This window comes from Carya illinoinensis, chromosome 7, assembly GCF_018687715.1.
Source record: "Carya illinoinensis cultivar Pawnee chromosome 7, C.illinoinensisPawnee_v1, whole genome shotgun sequence".
Classification (NCBI taxonomy): domain Eukaryota; kingdom Viridiplantae; phylum Streptophyta; class Magnoliopsida; order Fagales; family Juglandaceae; genus Carya; species Carya illinoinensis.
In genome coordinates, this window is record NC_056758.1 from 16,501,098 (window position 1) to 16,518,906 (window position 17,809).

Genomic DNA, 17,809 nt, shown 5'->3' on the forward strand with positions numbered 1-17,809 from the left:
AATAAAGAAATGAAAGTTGTGTCTATTCACCAGGGCAGGGAGCATGAGAGACACTCCACCCAGTGAGACCAAGGGCCCCGCCTTGTCCACAACAACTTGAATGTAAAAGAAAAGTCAGGCACCACAAAGAAAAATACACGCCCACCCACAAGGAGCTAGTGTTATTGTAAATACCACCATTCGGATACTCACTGGATATAAAACTGTTTGACCATAAAGCAGAGAGTAGTTGAATTGGTTGGAAGCAGGGAGCTTGAATGAATATTAGCAGACCATGTGAAGCCAAGGATAGAAAAAGATCATGGGCATGAGCCCAGATAGAGCAGAAGCCCAAAAAGACAATGGCATGATAGGGAACGCAGGCAAGACACTCATCGCCAACCATGTAACCAAGACCAAGCCCTCTCGGGGGAAATCTGTACCATAGTAGGAGGGTTTGCCGACAGAGGAGTAATGACATCTAGCAGAAAGGCTCACACCCGTCAAGCCAAATATCACGAACTGTACTAAGCAGATTAGCCCTTCAAGTACCCAGACTGGGTACCTTTTCTGTTATTTCCTTTGGATATGAAGATTGTGATGGTGTCTTATAACCCCACAATGACGCTTTAGTAGTCGCTTTGTTGGTTGTGAAATACACTACCAAGTGGATCTTGATTGACAACGAGAGCTCAGTTGACATCATATTCTAGGATGCCTTCGTTAAGATGGGTATTAGCTCTGATAGGTTACGCTATCACCCACCCATTTGAAGGGATTCTCTTGCGAAGCTATCTAACCAATGGGTGCAATCGTATTGCCAGCCAAGATGGGGCAGGGAGACAATATGGTTACAATAATGACAAATTTCTTGGTTGTTAAAGTCCCATCGTCATGCAATGCCATATTGGGGCACCCAACTTTAAATAATTTGAAAGTTGTTACCTCTACCTACCACTTAAAAATAAAGTTTCCAACAGGAGCAGGCGTCATCAAGGTTCAGGGGAGCAGATCTTGGGGCGGGAGTGCTACGTATAGGAACTCAAGGCGGCGGTGCCAACGGTATTTGTCATGGAAAACTCAAGTACTAAGTCGCCACCTCCACCATTGGTCATTACTGGCAAGATTTTGAAACTAGGGTTGAGAGCAATCTAATGCAAGTAGAGGAAAATGAGCCTTTGGAGCTAGTAACACTCCACTCAAATCGTCCGAACACCACCATTCGCATGGGAACAAAACTCTTACCTGAGTATAGAGAGGCGTTGAAACAATTGCTAATTGGGCACATGGATGTGTTTGCTTGGAGCCATGAAGACATGCTAGGTATTGACAATGTCGTCATGGAGCACATGCTATGTTTCGATCCAATGGCGAAGAAAGTGTGTCAAAAGAGGAGAACCTTCAGCACATAGAAGTGCACAGCTATAACTGAGGAAATTGACCGTCTTTTGGTGGTGGGATTTATAAGGGAGACCTATTACCCAATGTGGCTTTCCAACATGGGTAAAGAAAGTGGAGGATGTGTGTCGACTTCACAGACCTGAATAAAGCATGCTCCAAATACAGCTTTCCATTGCTGCAAATAGATGTTATTGTAGATGTCACGGTAGGGCATCATGTGCTAAGCTTTATGGATGCTTATTCGGGATACAATCAAATCTACATGAACAAGTCAGATGAAGAGAAAATGGCATCCATTACTGATAGAGGACTTTATTGTTATTAGCTAATGCACAATGAATGGCCACCAAAATAACAACCTTAAGCAAGTTTGTTTCAAGGGTCACAGACAAATGCCTTCCAAGGAAGGTTCATTCATAGAATGAAGAATGTGATCTGGTTTTTCAGAATTAAAATAGTACCTCTCTAGCCCACTCTTATTGAAGCAGCCTAATTATGGAGACACCTTGTATGTGTACTTAATGGTATCCCCACACGCCGTTTCCGTAATACTAGTTAAAGAAGAGGGCATCACCCAAGCACTAGTATACTATGTGAACTGGGCATTGAGAGGCGTCGAAACTAGATGTCCAAGAATGGAGATACTAGCATTCACATTAGTAACAGCCGCTAGAAGATTATGTTCGCATTTTCAAGCTCATCTCACGAAAGTGTTCACCGAACACCCACTTGGGAGAATATTGTAGAAACTTGACTCCTTAAATAGGTTGGTTGCATGGTCAATGGAACTCAATGAGTTCAATATAGAATTCATACCAAGGAGTGTAGTTAAGGGATAAGCTTTGGCAAACTTTTGTTGCCTAATCAATATGGAAGATCCGGTTATCTAATTCCTGCTTAAATCTTTTCCAAAGTCAAAGTTGCCATATTGCCCAGCTCCTTCATTAAGAGTTGTCCGTTTATATCCCATCTAATGCTGACTTCTCTTTTCATCAAGCACCTTGCATAATGCCAATTCTGCTCCTTAGTGCAACCATAGATCTCATATGTCATTTTAAGATCCGACAACCACTTGTTTTATTTTAGTGAGCCTTCATCACCCGTGATGTCAGGGTGCCGACATGTCAAGAATTTCTCATATATGTAGCCAAGTTGATCTACCCACTGCTAGGGAGGTTGACACGGTGGATTCAACAAATGTTGCTCTTGTTGCTGTTGCATCTGCTAGGCCATGAACTTCGCCATATGAGTCATAGCCCACAACATAGCTTGTATTAGGGTTGTGCATCCGGAACAAATTTTTTTCCAATCAAGTTTGAAATCCGAAAATCTAGGTGAATTTAGGTGATTATTCGCTTGGATCTAGTTATTTAACCGGTTATCCATAACTAGGAGCTTTTTTTAAGAACAAAATTTTTGTTTCAAAATGTTGTTCTTGCACATGCAAAATGCATGTAAAAAAACTAGAGTTAAAAAAAAAAAAAAAAAAAAAAAAAAAAAAAAAAAAAAAAAGGAAGAAGAAGCTAGAGTTAAAAAAAAAAAAAAAAAGAGTGGATTTAAAACTGAATATTCGTTACAATCTAGATACCCGATTCTAAAACCATATACCCGCCCGGATTTTTAAACATTCGAGTACGTATTTCCAAATATCCATATCTGGATATACACTCCTAGCTTGTAAACTATCCTGAGGTGAACTACCTAATGTGGAGGTACGTTATGGTAAATAGCACAATGTCCACCCCTTTGTCTTCCATGACCTCATCCATATGGCGGTATTGTCACTTTAAATACAGACATATGAAATTACTTGTTTTCATTCAATTAGATGGCAAAGCTTTTTGAAACATAAAAAATTTGCAATAACAAAATGGCAAAGCTTTATGAAATATTGCGAATTTGTTATATTTCTTGCAATTTTTTAAAAGATATTGTTGAAGATAAAACTAGGTACCGCTCTAATTTTGAATAAATTGGAAATCTTGTACATGAAGAACTCTTATCACTAACGAGTAGGAATGGAAGCAACATTTATGTACCCTCAAAATGAAGGAAGGTATTACTCTTTGTGATCATCTTGTTGAAAGAAATAAAATTAGTATGGATGATCACATGAAAATTATCGATATCAAAGTTGATGATGAGGATCAAACCTGGATTTTATCATTCATTGCTAGATTTCTTGGATGGTTTTATTAATTCAATATTGTATGGTGAAGACACCATCACTTATAAGTTGTCAAGCTAGCCTACTTTGAATTATATAAACTTTAAGGTCAAAATTGAATGGGAAACATTTGTGAAGGGTTGGGGTTTTATTTGTGAAGAGTTTGTATAGCCAAATATAGCAAGATAGTAAGGCAGAGGTGAATCGAGAGGGCGATTAGAATACTTCAAAGTTCCAAATCCATTAAGAAAGTCATCTGTTATAATCCCAATAAGTCAAAATTCATTTTCTATGGTGAATATGATGATTCATGCAAATACCACGCAATCATTTTGAAAAAGAATATGGTACACTATTTTTAATAGTGGACCTGATTCTTTTCAAAGAAATTGCGTAGCACTTACGTACTCCATGACTACAAATATCATTTCTCACTTTTTTTTACCTCCTTAGATATAAGTATTCTACGAAGGTGGAATCATTAGCAATAGTAAAGGCTTATAGGTTATGATGAAAGGTATCGCGGTTGACGACCACTACTTTTATCAAGCAGATACGGTGATAAGTTAATCTGCTCTGTCTTCTTCAGATGATCCGAACTCAAACACTACTTGGTTTTGGCATATTGGTTGATATTGATGAAAGGGGTATGACAATCTTTAGCAAACGAGGTTTGGTTTGTGATAAGAAAGCAGGATCACTTGACATTTTTGAGCATTGTGTTTAGGAAGGAGTGTAAACTCAAGCTAGTACGTACAAGCATACAGAACAACTGCGCTCTACAGTAGAATAAGGGTGGTGCTCAGTATTTGGTTACATTAAGTGGTGGTCTATGTGATGGTTTCATGATTTCACAAACCCATATGCAATAAAATACAAAACTATGAATCTTTCAGAACATTTCGAATGACACATTGCTTACATTTATTAATTCTGTTTAAGACAAAATTCATGTCAATACCAAGATTATATTACTTTTTTGTATATTTTCTTTGGATGAATTAATATTTCATAGACCCAAATATGAAAAAGGAATAGAGGAAGTAAATTAATACAACAATAACTCAGTCACTACCTATATAAGGGTATCAATTATTGAAACTTGTACCTTTTCTTTGTTTCTTTTTTCTTGGCTACAGTTGGTACATACATACTGTTGGTCAGTAGTCATTTTGTGGTAGCCGAATGTTCATCCTTCTAAGCCACACTGAATGAAGCACCATATGAATTACATCAAATGGCTTGGCTGGTCTATTCAACTCGAAATGCCTTGCAACTTGTTTCACCCTCTTCTGCAAGGTCAGGTACCTTCTTTCTGAAATTCCTTTCAGAATCGTCTTGAGCTCAGGTATTCTTCTTGGAGGAATGAATACTGCAAACTTGCTCCAATCAAGAACATCACTAAAGGGTAAGGTGTAATAATCAGAAATGATCACTGGGACGCACTCTTGGTACATGGCCTCGACCACTCTAGGACTTGCCACTTCTGACCCACTTGGGCACAAGCAAAACTTGGATTCCCCCAACAATTTGTGGTAGTTTTTCTTCTTGGGAAGATTTTCATATACTTGGATCTCGTTATCTTTTTGCTTCCAATGCTCAAATAAAAGGCTTCTTATGTCTCCATGCGCTGCACCTGCAAAGAAGGCAAGGATATTGCGGTGCCGAGGGGACTGGCCGAGACGGGGTGGGCCGAGGGTGTACAAAGGGTGACCTTTCAGATTATATTCCGGCAGTGAGACATCTCTTGTCGGTATGAATCCTTCAGACGTATTGGCATTGCATAGCACCCTTATGAAGTTCTTAAAGTACTCACGGTCCTCCTTTATGACCTCTGGTGCCTGAAAGATCAAAGAAAAAAAAAAAAGTTCATTGACTAGCTAGAAATTAGTCAGGTGATTATTATCATTCTAAACACGTGAGCCAAAGTGAGCCTCACTGTCATCAACCCTGATTCTTATGCACATGAACTCCTAAACCCAGAGAAGGAACAAAGCTGGTGATAAATAATCCAGAGGGTAGAGAGATATGGATTGAATCTTCAATTTTTTAACCTCCTCTATGAAGAATATAATTTTCTAATAATTACTTAATCATTACAATTTTTTAAAAAAACCATTCAACTTTTTAAAATTTTAAAGCAAAATTAATATTAAAAAATTATATTCTAATAATAATTTAATTTTAAAATATTTTTTTATTCAACATTTTCTTTATCATTTTTTAAAATCAAATAAAGTATCTTTTAACTCAAACTATTTTGCTTATAAACTATTTCATTATTATTTATAGATTTTTCATCTCATCTTATTTTCTAAACAAGACCAAAAGTAAGCAACTTTAACCTACAAAAATTGTTAGTATTAATATAAAGAAATACGTGACTGGCATCTTGAAAAATCATTTATTGCAAATGAAAGGTCAATATAGCAAATACCCAATCATGACAAGAGATCATAAAATGGTCTGCTCCACTGCTTCTATTCCAGTAGGGATATTTGCTTGCAACAACATTAACATAATCAGTGAAGATTGGAAGCATAGGAAAATGCCAAGGGTCAAGCCTGTAAAAGACATCAACAATTTTGGTAATACTTATAGGTAGAAAAAATGCATGTGCTTCATCAGGACGTTGGGCCAGGAAAGGGCTATCTCCTCTCTCCATCTCGTCGATGAATTGGCCTTCTATAGAGTAGATGTAACTCATGGGCCCACAATGGACCATCGGTTTCTCTCCTTCCCTGTACACCCATAGCTTAAATCTCTTCACCATCTCTATATGGCTCCTGCCGACTCCCAAAATAAAATAGAAAATTTATAATTTTTTATTAAATCCCAACGTCTCCGTGCAATAGACTCAGACTATGACAAATAAAGAGTTGATCGATTACTTAAAGACAAATCAAAATAATTGTCTTGGGATTGCGTGAGAGGATTCCAACTAGTTTATCAGCATATGCAGAAAGAGATGGACAGCTGGATGATATAGGAAGACGGATGAAAATAGAAAGAGAACAAAATAATAAAGAAAGGGAGTGAGAGGAAGAGAGAAATTTATTCAAAGGAAATTTTTGAAAACGAAATAATGTTTATAATTATAGAAAATGTAAGTATTATATATATTTTTTTAAAAAAAAATGAAAAAAATATGTGATTTATATAAAAATAATAATTTTTTAATAATAAATTTTAATTTAAAAAACAAGAAATATGAGAAATTTGCATAATTCATAATTATTTTAAAACCTTATTTATTCAAAATACCTCCCATTGATGAATAGTAGTAAGCCATTCTGTATTAGTACACCAAGCTAAATACATTTTAATAAAGATGATTTTTTTAGTTTTCATTGGCTATTTTATACATAATTGCAAAATACCCATAAAGTGGATTTTTTTTACAGATTTATAACATTTATAAGTCCTATGATTACTAAAAAATCCACAAAAAAATAATAAATGTCCTAGGATTCTCTAAATTGAGTTCAACGGAATGGTATTTCCTTGTCCTATGTGGGAAAGACTTGATTACATGACTTTAATTCCACTGATACATATTTGGTAAATAGAGCCCGATTTCTTCCATAACAAGGAAAGGAAATTTTCGGTACTGCAAAATCACGACGAAAGATGAAATGGGCGTAATTTCGGTGAGAAAACCACGCGGTGCAGATATGGCCGAAAGGAGGAGACCCGAATTAAAGACAAAAGCAAAAACAAAGAAACGGATTGGAAAACGTTTTCGCTCACTGGAATGCAGACCGCTCAGAAAAACATGTCGGTAGCTTTGCCGAAGATGGAATTGAAAAACTTATTATTTCAGCTGATGTAGAAAACACTTAATTTGCTATATAAGAAATATTCTAAAACCAACCCAGAAATGCAAAACATTTTCAGCGGCACTTTTACGAAAAATTAACAGAAAGAATTTACTCGAAACATAACTGATGAAAGGCGTATGCATTCCTGTAAACGCATCCGCTGGGGATGTATGTTTCCTCCCTATCAGAAGTATAGTTCTGTAAACGAATTGCGTTGCGGATAGCCGCTCGAGCTCTGGCCAAATCTTCTTCGATCTTCTCCGTCTTACTCCTTTTCTAAACATGCACACACAGTGTACCGTACCCCAAAGGAATTAGGAAACAATAAATAAAAACAATAGAAAAATCATCGATTAATTAACCAAACAGATCAGTAACTAATGTTTCAAACGAAAGAAAATATACACCTTGATGTTACGGCTGAGAGGAATATGGCTACTGGGATTATCGGTGGAAATTGAGAAAGGTGGTGAATCTAGGAAAGACTCTGCCTCCGCAGGAGAAGATGCGGGTGAAACTTGTGCCTGGGTTTTGTGGCTGGTTTGTGGGTAGGTAAGTGTCGGACTTAGAGCAGTAGTACTAGATGGAGAAAAATGGAGAGTGAGGTGGTTTTGGTTTAAGGGAGAGATGTAGATGAGAAGGAAGAGAAGGAGGAGAAGGGCTAGAGTTAGCAGAAATGGCGATGGGACCGACAAGCCAGCCATGGCTGGGACTGCTGCTAAAGCCTTTTGGGATGGCCAAGCATAGCAATTTGGCCTTTCACTGCTCTCGTATTTTTTTTTTCTTTATTTTTCCTTTTTATTTATTTTATTTTATTTTATTTTTTGTTCATATTCTTACTCTAAGTATATTTTTAGGGCCATCGAAAGTGACCAGATTCCTATGAAAAGTGTAAAATGCATTTTTTATTTTGTATTTTTAATTATTTTTTTACTTTAAATATTAAAAAGAAAAATTCACAAACTTATCTATAAAAAGAAAAATTCACAAACTTATTAAAAAATAATTGTTTAATTTATACAAATCTCAAAGTTAAAACCACGTTTCGAAAAGAGTTTTGTTACATACAAGTAAAATCGTGTACTAATTTATATACCAATATTGATTTATTCATACTTAAAATTTAAATTAATACTTTTTTTAATAAAATTTATTTTTTGACTAATCACATTAAATTAATGTATAAATTAATACACAATTATACTTATAACTATATTTTTTCAAACCATATTATCATAGTACCACGAGTGATGTGAGTCAAGTGACAGATATTGTGTATGGCCGAAGTGGTATTAGAATAATCCATTTTTTAATAGATTCAGGAGAAAAGTAAGGTCTGGTTTGGTGAGATGATTATTATATCTAATCATCGTAATTTTCTTAAAATTTTATAAAAAATATAATAAATAATTTAATTTTTTTAATTTTAAAATAAAAATTATATTAAAAAATTATACTCTAATAACATTTTATTTAATTTTTAATTTTTATCTTATCTTATCTGTATAATCAAATCAGACCTAAGAAAATGACTACTTCAAAATAACCAAGACGAGAGTAATTTTTGTTATTATTATTTTTTACCATACTTATTACGTAAGGCTCTTATTACATGGAAAAAATCTTACAAGAGAAATAACCATATATGGCAGTTACTCGCCTTGATAGAAAATATTGCTACTTGATTTAAGCTAATTAGATAATTTACGATTGTAAATATATTTTCTCTTGTAAGAATCATACCCCATTACTTGAAAATTAGTGAGTAATAAGGGGTGAGCACCGACATAGTCTGAGTCGAATTCTCCTAAAACCGACTCCGACTCCGACTCCGACTCCAACTTGTAGGAGTGGAGTTGAATTTGGACTTTTTTTTAAATTTGTTTTAGTTTCATAGGCTGCCTATTTTTAAAAAAGAAATACTTTTTACAGTTGGGAGATGCAGTTGGGAGATGCAGTCGGCGTGCAGTCGGCTGTAAAAAAAAAATTAATACTGGACCTATATGAAAAAAAAATTATTTTTATAACTTTTTATAATTCATGTAGGTCCCCTTGAATATAAAAAAAAATTTTATAATTTTTTTTATTCATTCCGTACAGCCGACTGCACGTCGACTGCATGTGGCGACTGTATGTAGCAAACCTGTTTTTAAAAAAGAATTTTTCATAGGCTTTCAAATTTTAGTTTTTTCTGAAAATTAAAAACTAAAATTGAATTATTTATTGCTAATTTACTTCTATACTAGATTTATACTATAGTGTCTAATTACATTTTATCATACTATAGTATTATATGTTATTATATTATATTAGTATCTAACTTATTTTTATAACTTATTTCTATACTATACTTATTTCTAGCGTTTAATTACATATTATTGTATTTTAGTAAATTAGTATTATGTATTATTAACTTATTATATATACTAAACTTATTAATTATTTCTAAACTAGTGTTTAATTTATTTATATACAAGACTTATATTATATTGTTTAATTTTATGTTGTTATACATTAGTATTACATGTTATTATACTAATGTCTAACTTAATTCTAGTATTTAATTACATGTTATTACACTTTAGTAAATTAGTATTTTTTGTTATTAACTTATTATATTATGCTTATTTCAATATTAGTATCTAACTTATTTCTATACTTGATTATATATGATGGTAATACTATAATGTTTACGTATACTAAACTATTATTAGTTTATTTATATTATAGTATAAGTATATTATTTTATAATAATTAACTTTTATTATTATATTATTAAATTTAACTATATAAATTCTAGTTATATAACTATATAAATATATTTGTATAAATGATAAATATATAAATAAATAAATATTTTTATAATATATGTATAATTTTAGAATTAAATTCAAAGTCAAAGTCAAATTGGAAGGGCAAAGTCAGAATCGTTCCAGCAATGCCTCCAACTCCGACTAAAATATTAAAAAAAAAACACCTGACTTCAATTTTATTTTATCGGAGTCAAAACAGAACCAAGGAAATACCGAATTTTCAGCTTTTTAGTCAACTGCATACTGCTTGTTAATTCGGCTGCAATTGAAGTGGCCCGTGTCAGCTAGCTAGCACATCTACAAGTGAGATTTTTTTCTCCATTTTTAGCTATATCTATTAACTGAACCGGATTGCCGAGCCATGGAATATTTAAACCAGTAAGGCCTGTTTCGAGTTGCAGTAAAAGTTTAAAAAAGTATTTAAATAATTTTAAAAATATTTTAATAAAAAAAATTAATTCGTTTGAGTGTTACTTATTAAAATATTTTTAATCTTAAATAAACTAAAAAATATGTTTGAAAAAAAAAATATCATTTTAATCTCAAACGTTCTTTTATGGATAATACGTAATGTAATTTGAATTTTAAAAAGACTGTTAATAGATAAAAATATCTATATAAGTTTAAGATAATTACAACTTTTAAACTTTCAAAAATATTATCATAATTTTTAAAAATTCAAATAATCGTCATTTCTACCTCATAAAGTAATTTTTTAATTTATTTTGAAACGTAACATATTTGAAAGTGTTTTAAACATATGATTATCAAGCAGTAAGTAACTTTTTAATAGTAAAAATTATTACCTAAGTTATAAGTTATAGAGTTATAAGTTAAAGTTATAAAGTTATAAAGTGATAATGCTTTAACATTGTGGTGGTCATACCTTACTTCACAAGGCGTAACTACCTCTCTTGGCATTGTTCATTCACCTTAGCTGTTTCAATTAAAACAAATCGCTCAATAGACTCAAACAAACTTCTAGGCAATGACATTTAAGATTTTCTTAATCACTTCTCTCCATTGGCTTTCAACCCTCAAAATCATATTACTCTCTTTTCAGTCGAAACAATGAGGATGGTTTCATAGCCTTATTTGTCTATATGGATGACATAGTCATAGGCAGTTCCAACATCAAGGCAATTGACAAGGTAAAGGCCCACTTACACTCTCAATTCAGAATTAAAGACCTTGGCATCCTCAAATATTTCTTGAGCTTAGGAATTGCTGGGATTCGCTTGTGCCAAAGAAAATACAGCCTAGAGATATTTGAAGATGCAGGACTCCTTGGGTGCAAACCCACAAATGCACCCATTGAAACAAATCACAAACTCTCACACTCACCTTTAGATTCATTAAGTGATCCCATAAGCTACAGAAGACTTGCAGGAAGACTGATTTACCTCACTATAACCAAACCTAACATCACCTATGAAGTAAGCATACTTTATCAGTTCAAGGACAAACCAAGTGAGGTTCACATGCAAGTTGCCCATCAAATTTTGAGATATGTGAAAGGGTCAATAGGACAAGGTATACTCTTCTCCTGCCAATATAATCTACACACTAAGGCTTGTAGTGACTCAGATTGTGCAGCCTGCCTAGATACAAGGAGGTCCATAACAGTTTTTTGTATCGTCATTGGTGATTCCTTAGTTAGTTGGAAATCAAAGAAACAAGCAATTATCTTATGCTCCTTTGCAAAGGAAGAATATCGAGCTCTAGTTCACACAACTATGAACTAGTACAATTAATTTCCTTGCTAAAATATTTTAATATTATGCACACTAAGCCTGCCATCCTTTACTGTGATAACCAATCTGCTTTGCACATAACCAAGAACTCAGTTTTTCATGAAAGAACCAAACACATCGAGTTAGATTGCCACTTTGTTAGAGAAAAAGTGTTGGCCAAGGTTAGCACTCTTTTACATGTTGCTTCAAGGTTTCAACTTGCAGACATTTTAATTAAGACACTAAGTACTGCAAGTATTTCTAATTACTGTTGTCCAAGATGGGCATCTTGAACATCTATGCCCATTTTACGGGGGAGTTACAAAATTTAAATGTCCTAAGGCCCATTGCTACAAGACCAACGACAACAAAGCTCATAAAGAAAGAGTGCAACTCTGCTACTACTACAAGAGACCATTCTGTCGACACTGTAGTAGAGGAATGTGCAGCCATTACACTGCAATAGCTGGAACAGTAGTCACCACATTGAAGCATGAGTAACTTGCAGCCTACTTCAAGTACTAAGATGATCGTGCTACTGCTTTGCTACTTATGTACATTTTGTAAAGCAGATTGTTTGCAAGAGACATATGATTAATTGTCTTTTTCTTTCTTTTGATCATTGTATTCATTTAAATTGTACATAGAATATATAAAGGGATAGTGTAGTGTGTATAGTAGCAAACGAATGGAATGAAAGAGTAAAACATTTTTACCTCACTTGTTGTCTCATTTTTCTCTCATACCCTTTATCACTTTCTTTTCTCTCGAGTTTCAAATTCTAACCGTTCAAATTGCTTATTGATACCGTGCATCCGATTTTATTAAGGCCCGATTTGGATACTAGAATTATTTTATCTCATCTTATGTCATCTCATTATTATAATTTTTTTAAATTTTTGCACAAAATATAATAAACAATTCAACTTTTTCAAATGTTAAAATAATAATAATATTAAAAAATAATATTCTAATAATATTTTATTTAAGTTAACTCTTGTAATGCCCCCTACTCCCACTTACGGACACGTAAAAACTGAGGCATCAGGATGATGATAACACGAGTCACGCATCTCATCGCCAAGTGTGTGTACATGTAACACGTATATACAAAAATAACGCAACGAGTAATAAAAGTTTTTCAACTAAGTACCAGAATTTAGTTTAAATACAAACTCGTTTAAAACAAGCGCATCAAAATAATACAAGTCTCATAATTTGAAAGTAGAAAATAATTTCCAACAATTATAAGTAGAGACTCTAATTACTCCTTTGGCGGAGCTGCCTTCTCAGACTCAGCCTCCTCTTTATCTGCATCAAAATCTATGATATCAAAGATGGTACTGCAAGTAAGTAATAATCCAAGCAACCTACAAGATGAAAATACATTAAAACCATAACAATATGCATAAAATATTTTTCAAAAATAATAATTTTCCAACGTATGCCAAAAATCCCATTTTTGGCCCACAATATTTCTTTTAAACATTTTCTTGCAATTATCCCAGATAATAGCTTAAAATAAGAATCCACAATTTTCTCAGAAAATGGTCCACGAAAATCCATTAATAAAATCTCACTATTTTCCTAAAAAATGACTCATAAATATCCTTTAACCAAAATCTAGTCATTTTTCTAGAAAATTGCCCATTAACTAATATCAAAACCGATTTTCAATTTTATCCGTGTGCATCATGATCTTCTCTATGGACCATCTGCACATCTTGGCTCTCATGTCACACCGTAAGTAACGACCACACATGTGACATTTGAACGAGCAATACTCAGCTCCACACTCAGCACGTACCATGACCAGGCATCTTTTAACCCTCGTCAGCCGAGGGACCACGGAGTCGGCACGATAGCGTTACTGTATCGTCTGAGCATATTGTTGCCCAACGACAACCCAGTGGATGTTACTCAGTATTGTTCACTCCCGAGTGACCATAGGAGCTCCACCGAAATAATGCTCTATCTCGGCTTGGGGTCGTGATACACATGCATCCAAAAAATTTACGTTTACACGAAAACCCAGTTTTCATTTTTCAACACATGTACATGCATGCACCATGCAATGCAAATGATAAGACAAATTATCCAATAAACCCAACATCATCCAAATATAAATAACTCCATCTTCAAATCCATCTGATTTCCGACTCCTCGGACTCAGTCTGGCATGACTAACCAAAACAAAATGTATTGTTAAAGCAAAAATATATTTAAATCTTAAAGAAAGTTTGGAAAATACTTACAGTACTATAAAGGTAAATTTTTGGAAGATCAAACACCAACTTTAACTCCCAAAAACTAGCTTGAAAATAAACTACCAAAAATACAATTTTTGGGACTAAAATGGGTTTCGAAAACAAAGAGATTTAAAGGTGGTATTTTCAGATTTGAAGGGGCTAATTTTTACTTAAATAAAATAGGATGATAATGGCTGGAAATAGAGACTCACAATAGAGGAAAAATAATCAAGAAAACCCAAAGGAAAACCCAACTCAACCCACAGCTTGGAGGCCAAATAGGGGCATGGTTTTGAGTTAAGAAACAGAGCAAAAGTTGAGCCCACACCACCAAAAATTGCATGAGATTTCCCACTACCAAGAACACAAAAATAATAGAGGCAAAGAGATGGGAAACCAAGCAAGAAAATGAAGCCAAAAACATATATAAATTCGTGGGAAATTAAAGGAGAAAGAAGGGGTTTTACACCACAATAAAAAGGAAATAAATAAGGAACAAAGAAGAGGAAAGAGGTGCACTAGGAAGCTCGGCCAGAACTGCAACAATGGTGAAATAAAATGCAAAGAAATGAGAGAGAGGGGTTTCAGTTTTACAGCAAAAATGGAAGAAAATGCAAGTGAATAAATGCAGCTAACCAACTGAAGGAAAACAATGGAAGAAACGCAGCACATGGAGAGGAGAAGAACCAGCCAGTTGCAGGGGAAGAAGGATGAAAATGAAGACGAAGAGAGGAAGTGGACGACACTGGAAAGAAAGAAGAAGAAGCCCCTAAGAGCATCCACATTGGTTTCATCAGCCATTTTCAAAATTTGATGAAAAGTACAAGTTTTTCATAAATATAAAATCTTCCTATCCATAATCCCAATTCCACATTGGATTAGCCATTGGATTCATCAAAATAATAATAAAATATTATTTTTTTTCATATTTTGCAATTAAACTAACTATATGTACATTAATAATTTAAACTAACTACGTCCACACGCACACACACACTCAATTATATATATATATATATGCTTGTATATATTTTTGCCTTTTATTAACTTATATGGATATATATTTATTTATATTGTGCTCGTTGCTCTAGTTCCTTGATCTCAAAATACTCCATCTGGTACGTATAAACTACACAAATAAACAAGGCCCTGTATGACAACCAAGTTCCTGGAAGTTAGACAAATGCAAGTTCCTGGAAGCTACACAAATAAACTACACAAATGCAAGTTCTTGAAAGCTAAAATGGAGAAACAACCAAATTAAATCCATAAATTTAGCTTGTATAAATCCAACATCTGGAGTTAATAAATGAATAACAAATCCTATTAAGCCTCAAGTCATAAATCCAGCCACAGAACAAAGACACTAACTCGGCCTTAATAAATAACACAATAAACAACTTCCATTTAGATTTTCCTTTCCACAAATAGATCCAATATACAAGTTTAATAAATAGCCCACAAACACTTCCAAAATACAAGCTACTTCACAAATTTTCAACCCCAAAAACACTTACAAAATTCTGGCTACTTCACAAATTTTCTAACCACAAACACTTCCAACAAATACAAGCTACTTCAAGACTCTTCTATCCATAAACACTTCCAAAAAGTTGGCTACTTCACAAATTTTCTAACCACAAACATTGCCAAAAAGTAAATACCATTCAAATTTTCCAACCACAAATACTTCCAAAGATTTCCATTCAATAATAAAAAAAAAAAAATTCCATTCATAGTGGCTACCTAGCCACATGCTTCCTTAGGAAGTCTTGTGGCTAAGCAGCCACTAGAAGTTGGAAATGCACAATTCATTCGGATGTACCATCTGAATCACTCATAGACTCTTCAAAAATTTTCTTCTGAACTTTATGGAAGTAGGCTTGCTGCATGGCTTTCATACCAGAAAGATCCTTGTTCATCATCTCAGCCTCGAATTTTCTTTTATCAAGCTCTAGTTGTGCACCTCTATCGCGATCTGCCTTCGTTTACCATTCTCTTCTCTCTGCCATGAACAAGTGTCTATCCTCGGTCATTGCTCCTAATGCCATATTGAACTCAGTATCAAATGATTCTTGGGCCTCCCGCTTCCTCAAGTTTTCATTTTCAACTTTTTTTCCAATAGGCCTTTCAACATTCTCCTCCACAATATCGCCCAAAACTTCACTTGACTGCTCATTGGAAGGACGTTTATCGTGTGGCTTTCTTCTCGTATTCAACGTATTCACGTGTTGATGCCATTTGGGTTGATGTTTCAAAAGATTCCAAGAATGCTCCAATGTGAAGTTCCCTCATTCCATATCTTCATACAATATTTTTGCCTTTTCAATATGAAAAAAGTTTAAGGAATATTGTCAAAGAATAAATCTTATATAAATAGCCCACATTATTAAAGGAAAATAGTACATACCTTATCTTGTTCGGTCGCACCACTCGAGTGCAATGATTCTACTTGCGCTAGATATGCACAAAACTTATTTGTGCATTTCTAAATCATGGACCAACGATTGATCAATGACCCTACCGAACGGTTCACAGTATGTGATTTTTTATATTCGTGATAAAAATCAGAAATCCTTTCCCACATTTGAGTAGATTTCTGATCAGTTTCCCGAATTACATCAATACTAATGTTGAGTCAACCAAAGATAAATACATTATCCTTCTCAACAGTGAAAGAAACTCCTCTTTGAACTTTTTTTGCTGGAGTCCTCTTTTCACCGTGAAGGGGAGTTGGGCTAACCACAATATTAGAATGTTGTATGAATGTTAGAGTGGTAATAGGACTTTCTCCTCTGCTTTGTAAGAGAGTGGTGAAGAAAGGGTCATCCTCTAACAGATTGTCCATCCTTTAAGAATTGTAATTATTAAGTTGTCAGACAAAGTAGCACATACAAGGCAGCACAATAAACAAGGCAATACAATTTAACTTTTAACAACTACCACAAATGACTTCAATTGAAGAAAAAAATAGAACACAAGACAGAACAAAGACAAAAAAACAGTATAAAAAAATAGTATAAATAGATGACTGCAATTGGGAAAAGAAATAGAACAAAGACAAAAAAAAAAAAAAAACAGTATTAAAACCACAGAAAAACAGTATAAATAGATGACTGGAATTGGGAAAAAAAAAAGATCAAAGACAGAAAAACAGTATAAAAAAGTAGTTGACAAATTCTATTTAAGGCCTATCAACATAGCTAATATATGGACACCAATACTATAGAAAGAAAAATAGTATAAAAATTAAAAAACAATTTAATTTTTTCTAGTTGTATATGCAGACTGTAAATATGAATATGCAATTGTAATGTATTAGTATGATTAGATTAGATGTCTCTAAATACATATTAGATTAGATTGGATGGAGGCATAACTAGTAAACAACACATTAGTGATGCCTTTAAACACAGAATGTTGGGGAGCTAAATGTTTGGTCAACAAGCTTATTCAATAACAGGATTTTCCTAGATTAAGCAAGCTAGTTATTATTTCAATATGCCAAAAATGAGCTACAAATAAACTAGTAGGCACTTGCTAGATCTCCTCAAGTATGGGTGCATATAGTTAAACATGTTACAGTCAAACCCAAATTCGAGGAGGACAGATAATTAGTGCTGAAACATATATACTTCACCATGGT

At 33.8% G+C, this 17,809-nt stretch overlaps 1 protein-coding gene across 1 annotated transcript; it reads right to left on the minus strand.

The window, feature by feature from the left end:
- Positions 1-4,571: 4,571 nt before the first annotated feature.
- Positions 4,572-8,150, minus strand: LOC122317030 (probable glycosyltransferase At5g20260). The gene is made up of 4 exons (XM_043133920.1): positions 7,776-8,150; positions 7,493-7,644; positions 5,985-6,333; positions 4,572-5,388 (listed from the first exon to the last, which is right to left on the minus strand). The coding sequence occupies exons 1-4, from the start codon at positions 8,070-8,072 to the stop codon at positions 4,708-4,710; spliced, it is 1,479 nt and encodes a 492-aa protein (XP_042989854.1). The 5' UTR covers positions 8,073-8,150; the 3' UTR covers positions 4,572-4,707.
- Between the last annotated feature and the right edge of the window lie 9,659 nt (positions 8,151-17,809).